Source organism: Taudactylus pleione, unplaced genomic scaffold, assembly GCF_031769625.1.
Source record: "Taudactylus pleione unplaced genomic scaffold, aTauple2 ptg000734l, whole genome shotgun sequence".
Lineage (NCBI taxonomy): Eukaryota > Metazoa > Chordata > Amphibia > Anura > Myobatrachidae > Taudactylus > Taudactylus pleione.
The window spans coordinates 3,903,610-3,920,491 of record NW_028285136.1 but is presented as its reverse complement, the minus strand read 5'-3'; the positions used below and the strand labels follow the sequence as shown (position 1 = coordinate 3,920,491).

The window sequence follows — 16,882 nt, the reverse complement described above, 5'->3', positions numbered from 1 at the left end:
CGCAGCTTAGCGTCCAGGTCTGAATGAGCTCCATGGTGCCTACATCAGTATTTATCCTACTGCTTATGCGCTTATCTCTGGGAACATGGTGCCTATGTCATGTTCCCAGTATTTATCCTACTGCTCATGCACAGATCTCTGGGAACATGGCGCCTATGTCATGCGGTCAGTGACTTCTCTACTGCTTATGCACAGATCTCTGGGAACATGGCGCATATGTCATGTTCTAAGTGATTCCCCTACTGGGCGTTTGCACAGATCTTTTAAAAAATATAGTTTGCGCCATTTTCCCAGGACTTTCTGCAGCGCCAATGTCAGAGAGGTAAGCAAGATGTATGGACCCAGGGCCCCATGTACACCTTGTACCCAGTATATCTCTTTTCTGTAGTAATTCTTGTCTACTTTCTATCTTATGCCTTTTGTAAACGTAGATGTAAAGCACTTCGAGTCCTATTGGGAGAAAAGTGCTATATTACATTATTATATTACAATTACTTTTCTAATACTATTATTATCATTACTATTACTACCTTTATTACTATTATAATAATTATTACCATTATTATAATTATTAATTTCATTTTGTTATTATTAATGCTATAATTATTGCCATTATTATATTAATTTAATTACTGTTATTATTAATGCTATAATTATTACTATCATTATTAATAAGAGGAGTAGGTGTGCAGAATGAAGCTGGTAGAGCGTTGTGTATGAAACCATCCATGCTGTGTGAACAGACCCAGGCTCTGTCCGCGATGACAGGTGCTGAATCCATCCCGGCTTCCACTAGAGGGGCCGGCAATCCTCTAGCTCCCAGTCCCCGGCCTCCTGCTCCCGGCAGCACAGAGCGAGAGAGCCGGCAATGCGCATGATACTGCGGCTTCTGTGCAGTGTGCACTAGTCTGCGCGGCAACGCACCTTGAAACGGGATCGCCCGGCATCGCCCTGCGACTGGCACCTCCCCTAGCCAATCGCCACCTCCCTTCCCGTGACGCGGCCAATCGGAAGGCCCCGTGGGCGGTGCGAGCCCGTAAAGAGCCGGGCTAGGGTGCGCGGCGGTGCTGCTGCTGCTGGCTGTGTTCTCGCTGCTGCTGGGAGCCCGGACGGAGCGGGGCGGCTGCTGGGGCGATGATGGAGAGAGGGGATGAGGCATGAGGAGGGATGTCTGCAGCGCCCCGGGGCTCGCCAGGGACGGCTCCTCTGAGATATGATGAGGCTCCGGACTGGTGCTCTGCACTACTATGATTCGCTATGTGCTGGCTTTGATAGCAAGTGTAATCAGCGCCGGAGGACTCCTTGTTCAAGGTGAGTTGAAGTGCAGCCTGCTGTGGGAAGGGTCTCCTGCACCCCCAGCCGGGGGAGCTGCCAAACTGCCCCATCCCAGAGCCAGGGCAGTTGGCAGGGTGGTAGTGCCAGGTCAGCTGGCAGGGTTGGTGGTAGTGCCAGGGCAGTAGTGGGCATATTGCTTTATGCAGTCCAGGGAACACTACAACCGGGCTGTTTACACCTCACATCCCTCAGGATCCCCAGCTGTCAGTCACAGAGGAGGGGGGCTCATCTAATAAGAGGTGGCATCTGCCAACCACGGTGGAAGGGGGGGGGGGGGGAGGTTCAGGGACCTCATCTAATAAGAAGAGGTGGCATCTGCCAGTCATTGGCATTAGTGGTGCCCACTGGTGGAACAGAACTTACCCCAGTGAAGTGTTTCCTCCTGACAGACCAGTCTGTGAGTCTCTGTATCCCTGTCCCCCGTGTAGCGCTTTGGGTTGGGATAGGGAGGACTCAGGAACACTGCCTCTGAGAGAGCAAATGAGGTCATGATGCATCCATTGCACTCTAACTTCTACTTTATATGGGAGCTGTGTAATGTGTCCTATGCAGATTGTGTAGTGATGTCCTACAACTGTCTTCATTTGGTGTCCAGGCCAAGGCGCTTCTGTAGCTGGTGCTCTTTCATTCGGAGGTCTTCTCATTAATGGAGAGGTCACTTTGGAACTATTGGGTTGGATAAAACATTCCGGACATGACAGTGAGGTGACTTTCATTGACTATCGCTGGGCAAACTCTGGGAGAGGGAATGTGTTATATTGGTAATGCGCGAGTAATCATCTGAGTTTAGGGTTAAAAGAGAAGTGGTCACTACCAGTTACTGCTGCAAAGTGACAATAAGGTCATTGTCTGTGCAACTATGGCATCTATAACTTGTGAGAGAAGGTCGTTGACCAGAAGAGGTCAGAGATGATGGTTATTATCGCTGTTCAAAAACAGAAACCTGATTTATTTTATCCTATTGTTATGAGTCAAAGTCAGAAGGCGTCTTTAAACTGAAAACTGCTAGCTCCTACAACGTGAAAGAGATATCATTGAAGTTGGTCTCAATCACGTCTAGGGGCGGACAATACGAGCTAGCTATGAATGATGTAATGTGTAATTATCAGTGCATTTATTTTCATTCACCTAATATGAATTCATTGAATGGTCTCCGTGTTAATTTATGAAATTTCACATTAAGAGGGAGTGGGAGCTAAATTGCAGGCTATTTTAACCCATGCATACCGACCGAGGTCAGTCTTGGAGGTCCTGTCCCCGAAGGATAGATGGCTTTTGCCTGTCCTTGTAATGATGATGTATCACACAGAGATAACTGTAGATCAGCGCAGTACTGTAAGGGTGAGGCGCAGTCATGTGTCATTGCCCACTCCATCAACCTATCCATTAATTGGAGAAGCATCAGAAACCTGTTAGAGGTCCATGGCAGGAGATATATGTCACTTATTAGCCAGAGAAAGTTGTCACCGAGTAGCCTGCGGAGATGGAGGACGCGCCACCTTCCTGGTGACTTTGCTTATCGGGTCCTAATACTCTTGAGCACAGCTTTAACCCTACCCCTGCCTGGGGTTTTGATACATGCCATAGCATTGTGATGGCTCTTTTTAGATTGGCTGCTGTGCTGCAGGATGGGGTTAATTAGAAGCAGGACGAGACTTGCACACTGATTTACAGGCTGCGGTCCTCTGGCTGTTGATCGATGACAGCTTGAAGTTTCCATCAGTAATTGCAGAAATGAGTCCTGACCTCTGCTTAGAGTGGGGATTCCTATGCGTGATCCTCCGAGTACTATATGAGTGCCGAGAGGCCCTGCAGGATGCACATGATCTTCAGGGCTAATACACCTATTTTTAGCCTAGAATCAGTACTGTGAACCCTAGTGAAAGAAAAATGGCTGCATCTTTATCAATGGTTGAAGCCTTGGAATCTGTTATGATATGTAGCTGGTTGTAATTACCTACAAAACTAGAAGTTTGATTCATCTGTTTAGAAATTTTAGGTTGGATTGTTAGTCCTGTGTATTAGCCTCCTGAAAATCGCCTCTGTTTGGATTGGAAAGCCCATTGTAATGATAGGATGATGCTTTTCCTGCTTAAACATTTGCTACAGGTTTTTACACCCCAGATCTGCCATGTTCAGCTGACAGTCCTGATTTGTGAAGACGGGGTGAGGAAGGGAGGTATACAAAGCAGTCTGGAGGGCTAGAGCAGAGTTTTCTTGATTTTCCTCTTATAACAATAAGTATTAAGATATTCCAGAATGTCTGAAATAAAGTACAAGGGCTCAAGCTAAGCCGTTTTTTTTAAATATATACAACTGAAGGACAGGTATAGCGAGCACTGAGAATCTATATTCAAGGACATAATTTCTGGATCTCCTGTACCTGTACACTTGAGAACTAAACCTAATTTCTGGAAGTCATACAACCTTCAGCCCTTTATTTATAGGGGCTCCATTTATCATTAAAAAACGTTGCAGTGGTATATTTAGTTTGGTGTTGCTGTATCTCGCAGTGACACTGTAATACTGCCAGTATTGACCAATACTTGTCTGTCCGGCGAGGTCCAGCAGTGTCCCCTCCTCAGAGGTGTCCCCTTCTGTATTGCTGGCAACCTTATGCTGCTGGCATCAGGTAAATGTCAAATGCGCTTGCGTAGCAGTCTGCTCATGGGAATAGCTGTTCAGCCCAGCAGGATTACGCTGAAGCCAGAAAGGCCAACAATGGGGACCTTGGGCCTGATTCAGAGCCGCTCGTAAGCAGCCGCTCATTCGCTCTGAGCGATGTTCGCACTTCTGCGCATGCGTATGGGTCGTAATGCGCATGCGCCAACCAGTCAGTGTGGTCGGAAATCGAGTGCTCGCAAAATAGCGAGTGCCTGCTAATTTGAGTGACAGGATGAGGCGTTTGTGGGTGGTAACAGGGGAAGGGGCTTGAAAACGGGGAGTGGTGATCCGAACGCAGGCATGCCAAACGGGCGTTTTAAGGGCGTGCATAATTAACAAAGCAGCACCATCGTCCACGTCACTTGGTTGTCTCTTAGCCTGAACTGTTCGCATGATTGCGGTAGGAAAATCCTACCACAAGCACTGCGAGCAGTTCAGACGCCTTTCGATGTACTCGATTAATCTAATAAATAGCGGAGATGACGTAGGATGCGAGCGGCCAGGGGGCGTCTTTACAAAATAGCGAGCGCATGTTTCGTTCGCTCGCTCAGACATAGAGGCGTCAACAGACCGCAAAGAGCGAGCGCTCAATTTAAATATCCGGCCCCTTTTTCTGAACGAGCGAGCGCAAATAGCGTCCGGCTCTGAAACAGGCCCTTTATCAGTACTGCCATCTGAATTGGAATTACATAGTGGTGGAAAGCTACACTTTACGTTGCTTGGTAAATACAGTTAAACTTCTGTCGCTATAAGGTCTTTAGGGATGGCAGTAATTGATGGTAAGTAGGGAGATGTACTAAGCTCTGAAAAGTGATAAATTGGAGAGTGATAAACGACCAGCCACTCAGCTCCCAACTGTCATGTTACAGGCTGTGTTTGAAAAATGACAGGAGCTGGTTGGCTGGTGGTTTATCACTCTCTAGTTTATCACTTATCAGAGTTTAGTACATCTGTCCCAAGGCCAGAGAAATCCCTGTTTTCTCCAGGGTTAACCCTTTGATAAATGTCCCAGAGGAGTGAAAAGCCTATCCTCAGAAAATGGTATTTTCACTGCTTCCTAATAAAGCTCTGTCAGTTTTCACAATTTTGCATCATTCAGCTCCCAGTATTTTGATCTATCCATGGTGTATTACATCTGGTCTCACACTGATTGGTCTAGTCACAGACCAGAGCCAGTCTAAAGCTGGCCACACACTAGACCAACTTACATCCAACCAGCCAACTAGTTGGTTGGTTGGAATGAAACTAATGATCATCAATTTGCTCCTAAATGCCAGAAAACAGATGAAAATGGTCGGTCAGACAAGTTTTTCAAATGTTTGAGCTAAACAATTTGTTCAAAAAACAATTTTGGTCCATTTTCCAGTGTTTGGGAGCAAATTGCTGATTGTCATTTGCTTTCATACCTTACCACATTTTCATTCCAACCAATCAACTAGTTGTCTGGTTGGACAGATAATCTTTAGATGTGTGGCCAGCTTTAATGGTAAATTTACTAACATGCGAGTTCTATTAAGAAGTGACGTTGCCCATAGCAACCAATCAGATTCTACTTCTCATTTATCTAGCACCTTCTAGAAGATAATACCTGGAATCTGATTAGTTGCTATGTGCAACATCACTTCTTAATAGAACTCCCATCTTAGTAAACTTACCCCTAAGACTACATGGGCCCTAGGCAACCTTTTTGGTTGGACCCTCTTCACGTGTTTGTCACAAAAAAACAACAACATGGAAATGGGTTAGGGTAATCTGGGACCCATAAGGGTATATTTACTAAAGTGCGGGTTTTTAAAAGTGAAGTTGTTGCCCATAGCAACCAATCAGATTCTAGCTATTATCTTCTAGAAGGTGCTAGATAAATGACAAATATGATCTGATTGGTTGGTACTTTTATCTCTCTCTCCAAGGTTTGACACATCTCCCCAGTATGACCAGTATGTCAGGTGCATTAGTCATGTGGGAACCAACAGGAGCTCTCTTAGGGGGAGATTAATCAAACATTTGAGAGAGAAAAAATTGAGAAGTTGCCCATAGAATGTGCCAGTTATATGACAGAAGCGAATTCTTTGCTTGGGGCAACTTCTCCATTTTGTCTCTTTAGAGCCATGATACTTCACCCTTGAGGAACAATCTAGGTTTTTTATCATAACGTAGCTTCCAAAAAAGTTTATGGAGATCCAAAAGAGAAACCAGGAATAGGCCACATCCTAGACCTTCATTAAATGTGTCTATGCCATGCATCCGGCCATTCTTTGCATGCATGTAGGCCTTAATCATGCCGGTATGCATGAAGGAAAATGCAAGGACTGCTCTCTCGGTAAGAGCGATCCTTTGTGAATGAGGAACTTCTGGGCCTAAGACTCTCAAGTTCCTCTGGCGTCATTCTGCGCATTTGCAGAAAGTCTCGCCGTGGGAGGTGCCGGGAGGGATCCGATTGGATCCCTCCCGGTGGGGCGGCCAAGAATAGAAGCCCTTAGGCTTCTATTGGGCAATGCCATCTGAAGATGACGTTGCCCACTGCATCAAAGTCCTGGAAGGTGTCGCACTCCGGGGCTTGATGCATATGAAAAATGTGTTCAAGCCTGCGAAAACTGCATTTTTTTCCAAGGCTTAGTACATAGGGCCTGATTCAGACCCGCTCGCAAGCGGGTCAATGGCTGGGCAGTGCGCACGCGAGCCCCGGAGAGAGCGAGAAATCACTCGCTCCGGGGCTCGCAACAAAACGGGGCGGCTGTCGATGTTAATCGACAGCTCGCCCCGATTTGTAGGCAGGGAGGGGTGGGCAGGGAGGGGTGGTGGCTGGCCAAACGGAGGCGTTCCCGAAGGAACGTCTGCCGTTTGAGGGCGGCCCTACTGACATCACTCGTGATGCCAGTAGTTGAGCTTCCTGCTCCACAGCTTAGCGAGTGGCCAGGAGGCCGGCACCAAGAAAAAAAAACACCCTGATTCAGAGCGAGCGCTCTGAAAGAGCGTCCGTCTCTGAATCAGGGCCATGGACCCTTATTTATAGCCCTTGGCTTTACTCATTGGTTCATTAGTGTTGGGCATCTTTCAACCTATCTTTAAGCCCCGATGAATCCACTCATTTTGTGACCTCTTCTGAGTTGTCTGCAGATGCGAAATGCGACTAAGGGGGGGGTATCCAATTAGCCGCGCTAAAGTAGTGCTAACTGATCACGGCAGGGCTATCCTATTAGCCCTGAAGTGCCGCATGACGCCGGCACTTATCGTGGATATTTTTCGGGACCTGATGCGTCACGAAATATAATCCACGACAAGTGCTGCTTTTTCACCCCCCAAAAAAGGCGAAAACACACTTATCTCAGACCCTATGTGTTTTCGTGAGATATATCCTATTATTTTGTACGAAATAATAGCATAGAGTGAAAAAAGACATCTGTGAAAAACGGGGATAATCAGCGAAAAATCCCCGTTTTTCGCCGATTGCGGGGATCCATTAGCGCCCGAACAATGTTCGGGGCTAATTGGATAACGCCCTAACTCTGTATAGGTAAAATAGGAGCCTGTGTCTTCTTCCAGGATGCTGGAGATCTCCCTGAAATTTGGGAGTCTCCCCCACGTACCAGGAGAGTAGCATGTATTCAATAAAATGTAACCTTGCTTTTAAATCAAAGCTGCTGCACTTTAACTTCATTCAGCCAATCAGATGTGGCCTGTGGTCATCATGATCATCAGCTTGCGACTTGCACCAGGGTTTCAGTACCCACAAGTCACATCCCTCCAAACAGGTGAAGGCGCTGGCCATTTTGGCCACAGTTTAACGGAATGTATCAAAGTTTTAAGACGCGGTAAAATCTCTGAAAACTGCTGTTTAATGAGGTTTACCGTAATACACATGGCGCGGTACAACAGACCCTGTAGAATTCTACGGAGCCCCCTGATTTGCCCACATGCAGTAAGCCCTGGAAAGCGTATACTGCCGGTGAATAGATGCCAGACGTCTATTCACAGAGAAGAGAGTTTGAAGGGCAGCCCGGCATGTCCGTAAGTGCTGGGCACGCCCCAATAGGGATGAAAAGGGGGCGCACCTTAAAGACACGGCCCCTTTTCTCATTGTCATGCCCGTTTCTAGGAGCCGGCGCCTCCCCGGAGCTGGACCTAGAGTAAACACTACAGGATGTATGGGAATATTCAGGTGACAAATTATACATACCGCCCACAGTGCCTAATTCATGAGTTAACATCGTAAGGGCCTGGTAGTGGGTGTTTATTAAATAATGGTTTTGTATCTTAAAAGTTACAAATGGTTTTAGTATGTTTAACCTCCTAATCAATGCAATAACAAATGCGCCCCTCCAGTCTATTCTTCCTCCCTCTGTTGAGAGAACACACTTTCCCTACACCAAGGGGTCAATCCATTTTCGTGCGAGTTTGCAAAAGTGAGTTTGTTTCATTAAACTCACATACAGTACATTACACAAATGCGCGCACCTGAAAAATGCGAGATCCAATTGTAAATGCCTATTCGTGAAAGGTGTTGAATGCATGATTGCACTTTTTATTAATGGTTGTAAAATGATAGCAAGCAAGTGTATTTCATCAACTAAAGCCTGTCCAGCATTTTGTGGTACAGGAAAATGTCTGTATACAGTAGTAGTTTAAGTGCTGTTATACATGTTTGTAAGAAGTTGAAATAAATACTTTTACCTCTCACCTGCAAGTTCACCCCCCTCATCAGTACAACACCCCACATACCTGTTCTACATCATTTCCACTACCACACACCTGTCTCACGTCATTTACACCACCACACACCTGTCCCACGTCAGTTACACCTCCACATACCTGTCCCACGTCAGTTACACCTCCACATACCTGTCCCACATCATTTGCACCTCCACATACCTGTCCCACATCATTTGCACCTCCACATACCTGTCCCACATCATTTACACCTCCCCATTATAGTCCCACATCATTTACACCTCCCCATTATAGTCCCATATCATTTACAACACCACACACCTGCCCACATCATTTACACCTCCACATACCTGTCCCACATCATTTACTCCATATACCTGTCCCACGTGAGTTACACCTCCACATACCTGTAACACATCATTTATATCTCCACATACCTGTCCTGCATCATTTACACCTCCATATACCTGTCCCGCATCATTTACATCTCCCCATACATGTCCCATATCATTTACGCCACCACACACCTGTCCCACTCGAGTTACACCTCCACATACCTGTACCACATAATTTACACCTCCACCTACCTGTCCCACATCATTAAAACCCCCACCTACCTGTCCCACATAATTTACACCTCCACCTACCTGTCCCACATCATTAAAACCTCCACCTACCTGTCCCGCATCATTAAAACCTCCACATACATGTCCCCCATAATATAGACCTCCCCATACCTGTCCCACATCATTTATACCTCCCCATACCTGTCCTACATCATTTACACCTTCCCATACCAGCCCCACATCAGTTATACCTGTCCCACATCATTTACTCCTCCACATACCTGTCCCACATAATTTACATCCACACATACCTACCCCACATCATTTACACCTCCACATACATGTCCCACATCATTTATACCTCCACACACCTGTCCCACATCATTTACACCTCCACATACCTGTCCCACATAATTTACATCCACACATACCTACCCCACATCATTTAACCGGAATCGGTATGAATTACCGACAGTTGGGAACCTGACGGTCAGAATCCCGACGCCGGGATCCCGACAGGGTTAACATACCGACACTGGTTGGTCGGTATGCTAACCCTCCCCTTCTCCCTACCCTAACCCCCCCTCTTTGGTGCCTAACCCTAACCTCCCCCCTAGTGCATGAATCTAACATCCCCCTCCCTGCACCCTAAACCTATCCATCCCACATTAGTTCCTAGCCCTCCCCCTAGTGCCTAACCCTCCCGCTCCCCTTTACTTACCTTCGGCATCTCGGCAGTCGAGATGCCGGCATCATATTCTGTTCGACCGCCGGGATGCCCAACGCATACCCATTTATCCCATTATTGAGCTTTTTAGAGAAATTCACCTAAAAGCTGATGTGTTTTTTTGCCCAACTCTGCTATTTGAACCCCTCCAAGTGCATGATTATTCATCGTGTACACGAGGTTCTTCACTGTGTCCCGACGTTTTTTCTTTAAAATAAAGATTATCCCGACCTTTTCACCTGCTCGGGGTGTACACACAAAAAAACATGAATGTGAATTTGAAATTGGAAAACAAATGAAATCTGCAATGCAAGTTCGCCATGAAACCGGCTCGTAGTACCCAACTCACACTTAATTGGTTTGGCCGCCATTACTGTCAGCAGCTGTACTGCGATTGGGTGAGCGCTCCCACAGTGTGCAGCTCTTCTGATAGAGCTCTATAGGCCGTAATCACACACGTACAATTACCTATTGTCCATCAGGGAAGTCCTGCAGTAGTATTCTCTCGCCTCTTGCTGACCCATCTGGTGTACACACAGGAATGAGGCCCTGATTCAGAGCCGGACGCTCTGAAAGCGCACTTCGCTCTGAATCAGGGCATTTTTTAAAAAAAAATTTGTGCGGCCTCCTGGCCGCTCGCATAGCTGTGGGTGACCACCCACAGCTTTAGCGAGCGGCCAGGTTGATGGTCGCGACCATCGTGACCATCGGGCTTGCGACGAGACCCTTGTGGTAGGGTCTCGTAGCCGCAAGCCCCAGAGAGATTTCGGCTCTAACAGAGCCGAAATCTTTCCCACTGACATCACTCGTGATGTCAGTGGGGCCGGCCCCAAACGGCAGGCGTTCACATGGGAACGCCACCGTTTGGGCAGCCACTCCCCCAGCCCGCCCACCAAAGGGGGCATGCTGTTACTCCAACATCGACAGCTCGCCCGCTTTGGTGCGAGACCCGGAGCGACAGATTGCCCGTCGCTAGCCGGGTCTCGCGCATGCGCACGATGGAGCCGGCTCCGTCGTGAGCATGCGCTGTGGGCCACCATCGACCCAGTAGCGAGCGCTCAGCACTTGCGACAGGGTCTGAATCAGGCCCTAAGTTTTTGCTCATTACTGACTCAGCAAGATGGAAACCTGAAATTAAACATGTCAGAGTATTTTACTGTCACTATATATAAGTATTTTTGAAAACACTGTATGGAGTAACCACAAGCCTGGCTGAGTACAGACATGGCCGCATACATTTGTACTGTCATCCATCGAAGCTTTCATTTTCTTTGGCGATTTTTCTCGTTTTGGTCAAGAAACGTTGTGGTCGTACAGCTGTATCCTTATACGTCTTTGCTGCAGTCGCGCTAAAAAGCCCCTATTGAAGCACCAGGTCCTGTGAGACTCTGCTAGCGTCGGTGTCTTTTTTTTTTTGCCGACAATGCATCTAAATCGCAATGCGGTGCGACATGGCCATGCCACCAGACTATGCTGATTAATTTCATATGCAACACTTTTATGTGTTTGTGTGACTGAGGGCGAGATGCAGCAAAGCGAGAAATGCGGTCAAACCCAGAAATACGGTTTGACCGCATTTCTCAGATGCACCAAGCCCTGGAATGCGATGGTATGCAGGCGGGAAGCCGGCGGACCTAATCCTGACAGCCGGCTTCCCGACTGCTTTATCCCGGCGAGGGTTAAATGACAGGCGTCTAAATCTAGACGCCTGTCATTTTACCGACGCCGGGAGACCGGTGCCTGGCATCCCGATCGAAGGGATGTTGGGAGCGGTCAGCTGCGCAGGGGGGAGGGTTTGGTTTAGGGCTCCCGAGGGGGGCCTTAGGCACCCCCCGGGAGGTCAGGGTTAGACTAGGGGGAGGGAGGGTTAGGGTTAGGCACCCCCGGGGGGACTTAGGTTTAGGCGGCGGGGAAGGGGGGGGTTAGGTTTAGGCACTTAGAGGGGGGATTAGGGTTAGGCACTGGGGGGAAGGTTAGGGTTAGGCACCCCTAAGGGAGGGGTAGGGGAGGGAATTAGGGTAGTCTATACTTACCTTAGGGACGATCAGGTTTTTCACCCATGTCGGGCAGCCAGTGTTGGGATTCCCACCGCCGGACTTGCGTAAATCATACCGATTCCAATGCGATGCACTCCGGGGCTTGCTTGTGGTGGGTTATGCCATCTTCCTGATGGGGTTACCCATAGAAGCCTATGGGCTTCTATCGGGAGAGTGCTGCGATGCTTCCTGCATCCTGCCCCGAGTCTCTGAATCTGTATACAAAGTGCTACAATGTAGCGACCGCAGCTTTCATTCCAAGTTCCGTTGTGATTCAGATACAGACTCAGCTGCACACAGATATACAGGGGTCACATATCACATTACTCAGCACAGTCTGCTGGTGTGTTCAGGTCACATCGCATTGCGACTTATGCTGGGTACACTCGTAACGATGTGTACGCAGCACGATCTCGCTAGCGACGGGAGCCGGTGGGGGTCCCTGCATCGGCAAGTGCATACGCACTTCTCTGTGCCAGGAGTGGTGGAGCAACGGCTGACAATGCACGTCCGACGGACGATGTCGCTGACGACGCGGGGGTGTGCACATCGTCAGCGATATAGCCAGTACACACTGGCCGATGTGGATGATATGTTGTCCGATCCACTAGATCGTGTGTACCCGGGGAAGCCGTCGCTCGGGGTCTCGCACCAAAGGGGGCGTGCTGTCGATGGTGAGTGACAGCACGCCCCCTTTGGGAACGCCTACCGTCTGGGTCCGGCCCCACTGACATCACTAGTGATGTCAGTGGGAGTGATTTTGGCTCTTATAGAGCCAAAATCACTCCAGGGCTTGCGGCAGCGAGACCCTACCGCAGGGTCTCGTCGCAAGCCCGATGGTCGCGATGGTCTTGACCATCGCGACCATCATCATGGACGCTCGCATAAGCTGTGGGTGGTAACCCACAGCTATGCGAGCGTCCAGGAGGACGCACCAACAAAAAAACAAAAAAAAACCGCCCTGATTCAGATCGGGCGCTCGTTCAGGCCCACAGTACCATGTAACAGTGATATACCCATGCTCAGTGGTGCGTGCTAGGTATTGTGTGACACAGAGGGGAGAGGCGGCTTCAGTGGAAACGTTTGGAGGTTTCATCCGCTGCCCATCTGTTTGGTAACACTCTGCTTCCAATTTTATCTACCAGCTCTCCCTAATTGTACCATCAGTGTATCCGCTGCCTTTTAAACACCATTAAAATGTTCCCTGGCAGTACTGCTCCCTGCAGCCTTTGCCTCAGTTCACCTTCCAAGCATATGCTGATAATTGTTTTATTTAAAGGGACCACAGAGGCAGATGTGTGTGTATAGCTGCAAGTGTACCGTAAGGGGCTAAGGGCCTGATTCAGCAAGGATCGCAGTTGCTAATGCACACACAATCGGCCGATAGTTGCGTTCTGCACATGCGCGAACTGGCCGCTGCGATCGGAACTGCGATCGCAGTGACTACGCAGACCCATCGCAGAGTGATTGACAGAAAGTGCCGTTTGTGGGTGGTGAAGGGGGTGGGGTGGGCGAACGCAGGCGTGCCAGTGCGTTTCAACGGCGTAGCATGGGCGTGCATAAATTATCCACTGCGATGCCGTACACAGCCTGAGGTCTCATGGCGTGAGTGGAAGTTAGAGGTCAGTGGGCCTGATTCAGACCCGGTCGTTATGAGCGTACGCTCGCTCCATGCGTATGCAAATATTGAAAGTGACGCGGCAGGGAGTGATCGCTCGCCAAGGCATAAGCACGCCATTTTTACCTGTACGAGCGTTCGCTTTGTGTATGCAGACTCCTACTGCCCCATGTCATCTCCTGGAAGATTGTGAAAACATTGGTACATCGACCACTATCGGATGTGAACGCAGTGCTTGTGGTAGCTTTTTTTCTACCGCAAGCATTGCGAGGAAAACAGTAAAAAAATGGCTGGTGACGTGTACTATGACGCTGCCTGTTATTTATGCACGCCTCTAAAACGGCGTTGAAACACTCAGGTACGCCTGCTTTCGCACCTCCACTCCCCCGTTTTTACTGGACTGCCCCTGTTACCACCCACAAACGGCCTCTCCTGTCACTCACTCTGCTGGGCTGGCTGTGCTGGGCGAGCGAGGGATCTGCAAACGCACTGTGTAGTTTGCGCACGCGCATTGCGATGTATACGCATGCGCAGATTAGCAACCATCGGCAATAGCGAGCGCACTGCGGATATCGTCCGGGTCTGAATCAGGCCAAGTGCGCATGAGGCTGCGATGGTACTCGATTGTACCGATGGTTGTGCAGTCCTGCTAAACATTACGGATGTGTGCTAAGTAAAGCGGGCGTCCTTATGTAATGCTGCGACGGCATAGCGATTGCAATAGATTAGCATACTATCGCAGTTGAACTGCGCACGTAATCGCTATTGCATTCACGGTTGCGTTCCTTGCTGAATCAGGCCCTAAGACCACTGCGGCTCTGGGGCTGATGCTGTGTTGGGAGCATGGCAAAGCCAGTAACTTTGCACCTTGGTAAAACCATGTTGCATTACAGATGGGGCAGATGTTACATGTGCAGTGAGAGTTAGATTTGGGAGGGGTGCGTCCAAACTTCCATCTAAATTGCAGTGTAAAAATAAAGCTGTCCAGCATTTGTTAGCTACATGCAAAGCAGCCAGGATCTACCCTGCATGGGAAAAACAGAAATGTATTTACAGCCCATGCATTGCAATATTGAGGGCAATTCAATTCAGCGCGCTGTTAGCCTGACTAAAAGATTTATCCTTGCGCCCTCCTGAGGATGCAAGCAGAATTCAGACTTTAGTGCCGGCCGGAATGCCGGTTCCTGGTTTAGCGCAGCGCTAACAGCCTCGCGGCCAGCTCTTTTGTCGGAGAATGCCGGTTATCGCGACTAAACACCTAGCTTTAGGCTTGTTAACCGGCATTCTCTGACTTAAGAGGTTTTAGTCTGACTTAACGGCGCAGTGAACTGAATAGCTCTGGGAACTCCTTCCTGGCGCTAATCGCATCGCGCTGGATTAAATCGCCTCCATTGTTTGTTCCACATACAAAGGGGATGTAGTCATTTGGTTGACATGATTGTTGACAGTTATGTTGACAATGGTAAAATGTCAACAGGCAACATGTCGACATTGTTAGAATGTCGACAGGGTGAGGGATGGGCGGGTAAAGGCTAGGCACTAGGGAGAGGTTATGGTTAAGCTACAGATATGGCACTAAGGGTAGGTTAGGGGTAGTGATTAGAGTTAGTTTACGTATACTCTATCAGATGCCTCTTGGAAGTCACACTCCTATATCTGCCGGGACCTGGGGAGATGCCGCTGCAGCCGCCAGGAACAGGTAAGTCACCACTGGGCCACCAGGAACAATATGTTGTCTTTCTGACATGTCAACTTTTCATCACTGTCTACATGATGAGTGTCGACATGGTAACTGATCCTCCAGTCTCTGTCTCAGTAGCGGTCACATGATCCTATGCACCACTCAGCGCTCGTTCCCTTTTCTCCTATCACGCTTCCTAGTGCTTACACCTGATCCTGGTAGCCAATCAGGGCGGACCAAGGCGGATATAAGGAATTCACTGACAAGCAGCAAGTGCCTTGAACAACACGTCTCACTTCGGTGCTACGTATCCAGACTCCAGTCTCATTGCAGCTGTGGAAGTCCTTACCAATACAATCGGTCTCTATCCGATAACCAATACAATTGGTCTCTATCCGATAACCAATACAATTGGTCTCTATCCGATAACCAATACAATCGGTCTCTATCCGATAACCATTACAATTGGTCTCTATCTGATAACTAGCACAACTATTCCTATCCGATAACCAGCATAACCGGTCTCTGGGCCTTATTCACTACCGATCGCAACTGTGATTACGCACACAATCGGCCGATTGTTGCGATCCGAGCATGCGTATGCATTGCAGGGCGCAAACCGGCCACTGCAATTGGGACTGTGGCCCTGATTCAGAGCCGGACACTCTGACAGAGCGCTCGCTCTGAATCAGGGCCGTCCCTCCTACTTTTTGGAGCGGCCTCCTGGCCGCTCGCATAGCTCTGGGTGACCACCCACAGCTATAGCGAGCGGCCAAAATGATGGTCGCAATGGTCAAGACCATCGCGACCATCGGGCTTGCGACGAGACCCTTGCGGTAGGGTCTCGCTGCCGCAAGCCCTGGAGTGCTTTTGGCTCTATCAGAGCCAACAGCACTCCCACTGACATCACTAGTGATGTCAGTGGGGCCCGCCCCAGACGGTAGGTGTTCCCATGGAAACGCCTCCGTCTGGGCAGTCACGCCCACCAAAGGGGGCGTGCTGTCAATCACCATCGACAGCACGCCCCCTTTGGTGCGAGACCCATAACGACGGCTTGGCTGTCGTTATTTGGGTCTCGCGCATGCGCACTTGGGCAACATCGACCAGCTCGCGAGCGGGTCTGAATCAGGCCCTGTGATCGCAGTGATTATGCAGACCCATCACAGTGATTGACAGGAAGAGCCATTTGTGGGAAGTGACAAGGGGGATGGTCGGTGAAACGCAGGCGTGCCAGTGCGTTTGAACGCTGATGCAGGGGCGTGCACAAATTATCCACTGTGATGCCCTACGCAGCCTGACGCCTCATAGCATGTGATGAGATTAGCAATTCCTGAGTAAGGTTAGAGCTTGTGAAAGTGTGCGTGAGGCTGCAATGTTACCGATGGTTTTGCAGTCTTGCTAAACATTACGGATGTGTGTAAGGTTAAGTGGGCGTCCTTACATAGTGCTGCAACGGCATTGCGATTTCAATGGATTAGCATACTATCGCAGTGAGACTGCGTGCATAATCGATATTGCAATCACAGTTGCGATTTGTAATGAATCAGGCCCTCTGTCCGATAACCCGCATTATCTGTTTTCATTCTA

At 48.9% G+C, this 16,882-nt stretch overlaps 1 protein-coding gene across 1 annotated transcript in view; it reads left to right on the top strand.

Moving 5' to 3' along the window:
* Positions 1-1,247: 1,247 nt before the first annotated feature.
* Positions 1,248-16,882, top strand: part of IGSF9B (immunoglobulin superfamily member 9B) — a 128,225-nt gene continuing 112,590 nt past the window's right edge. The window contains exon 1 of the mRNA XM_088457037.1: positions 1,248-1,311. Coding sequence (XP_088313163.1) covers positions 1,248-1,311 — 64 coding nt within the window. The remainder of the gene's footprint in view (positions 1,312-16,882) is intronic.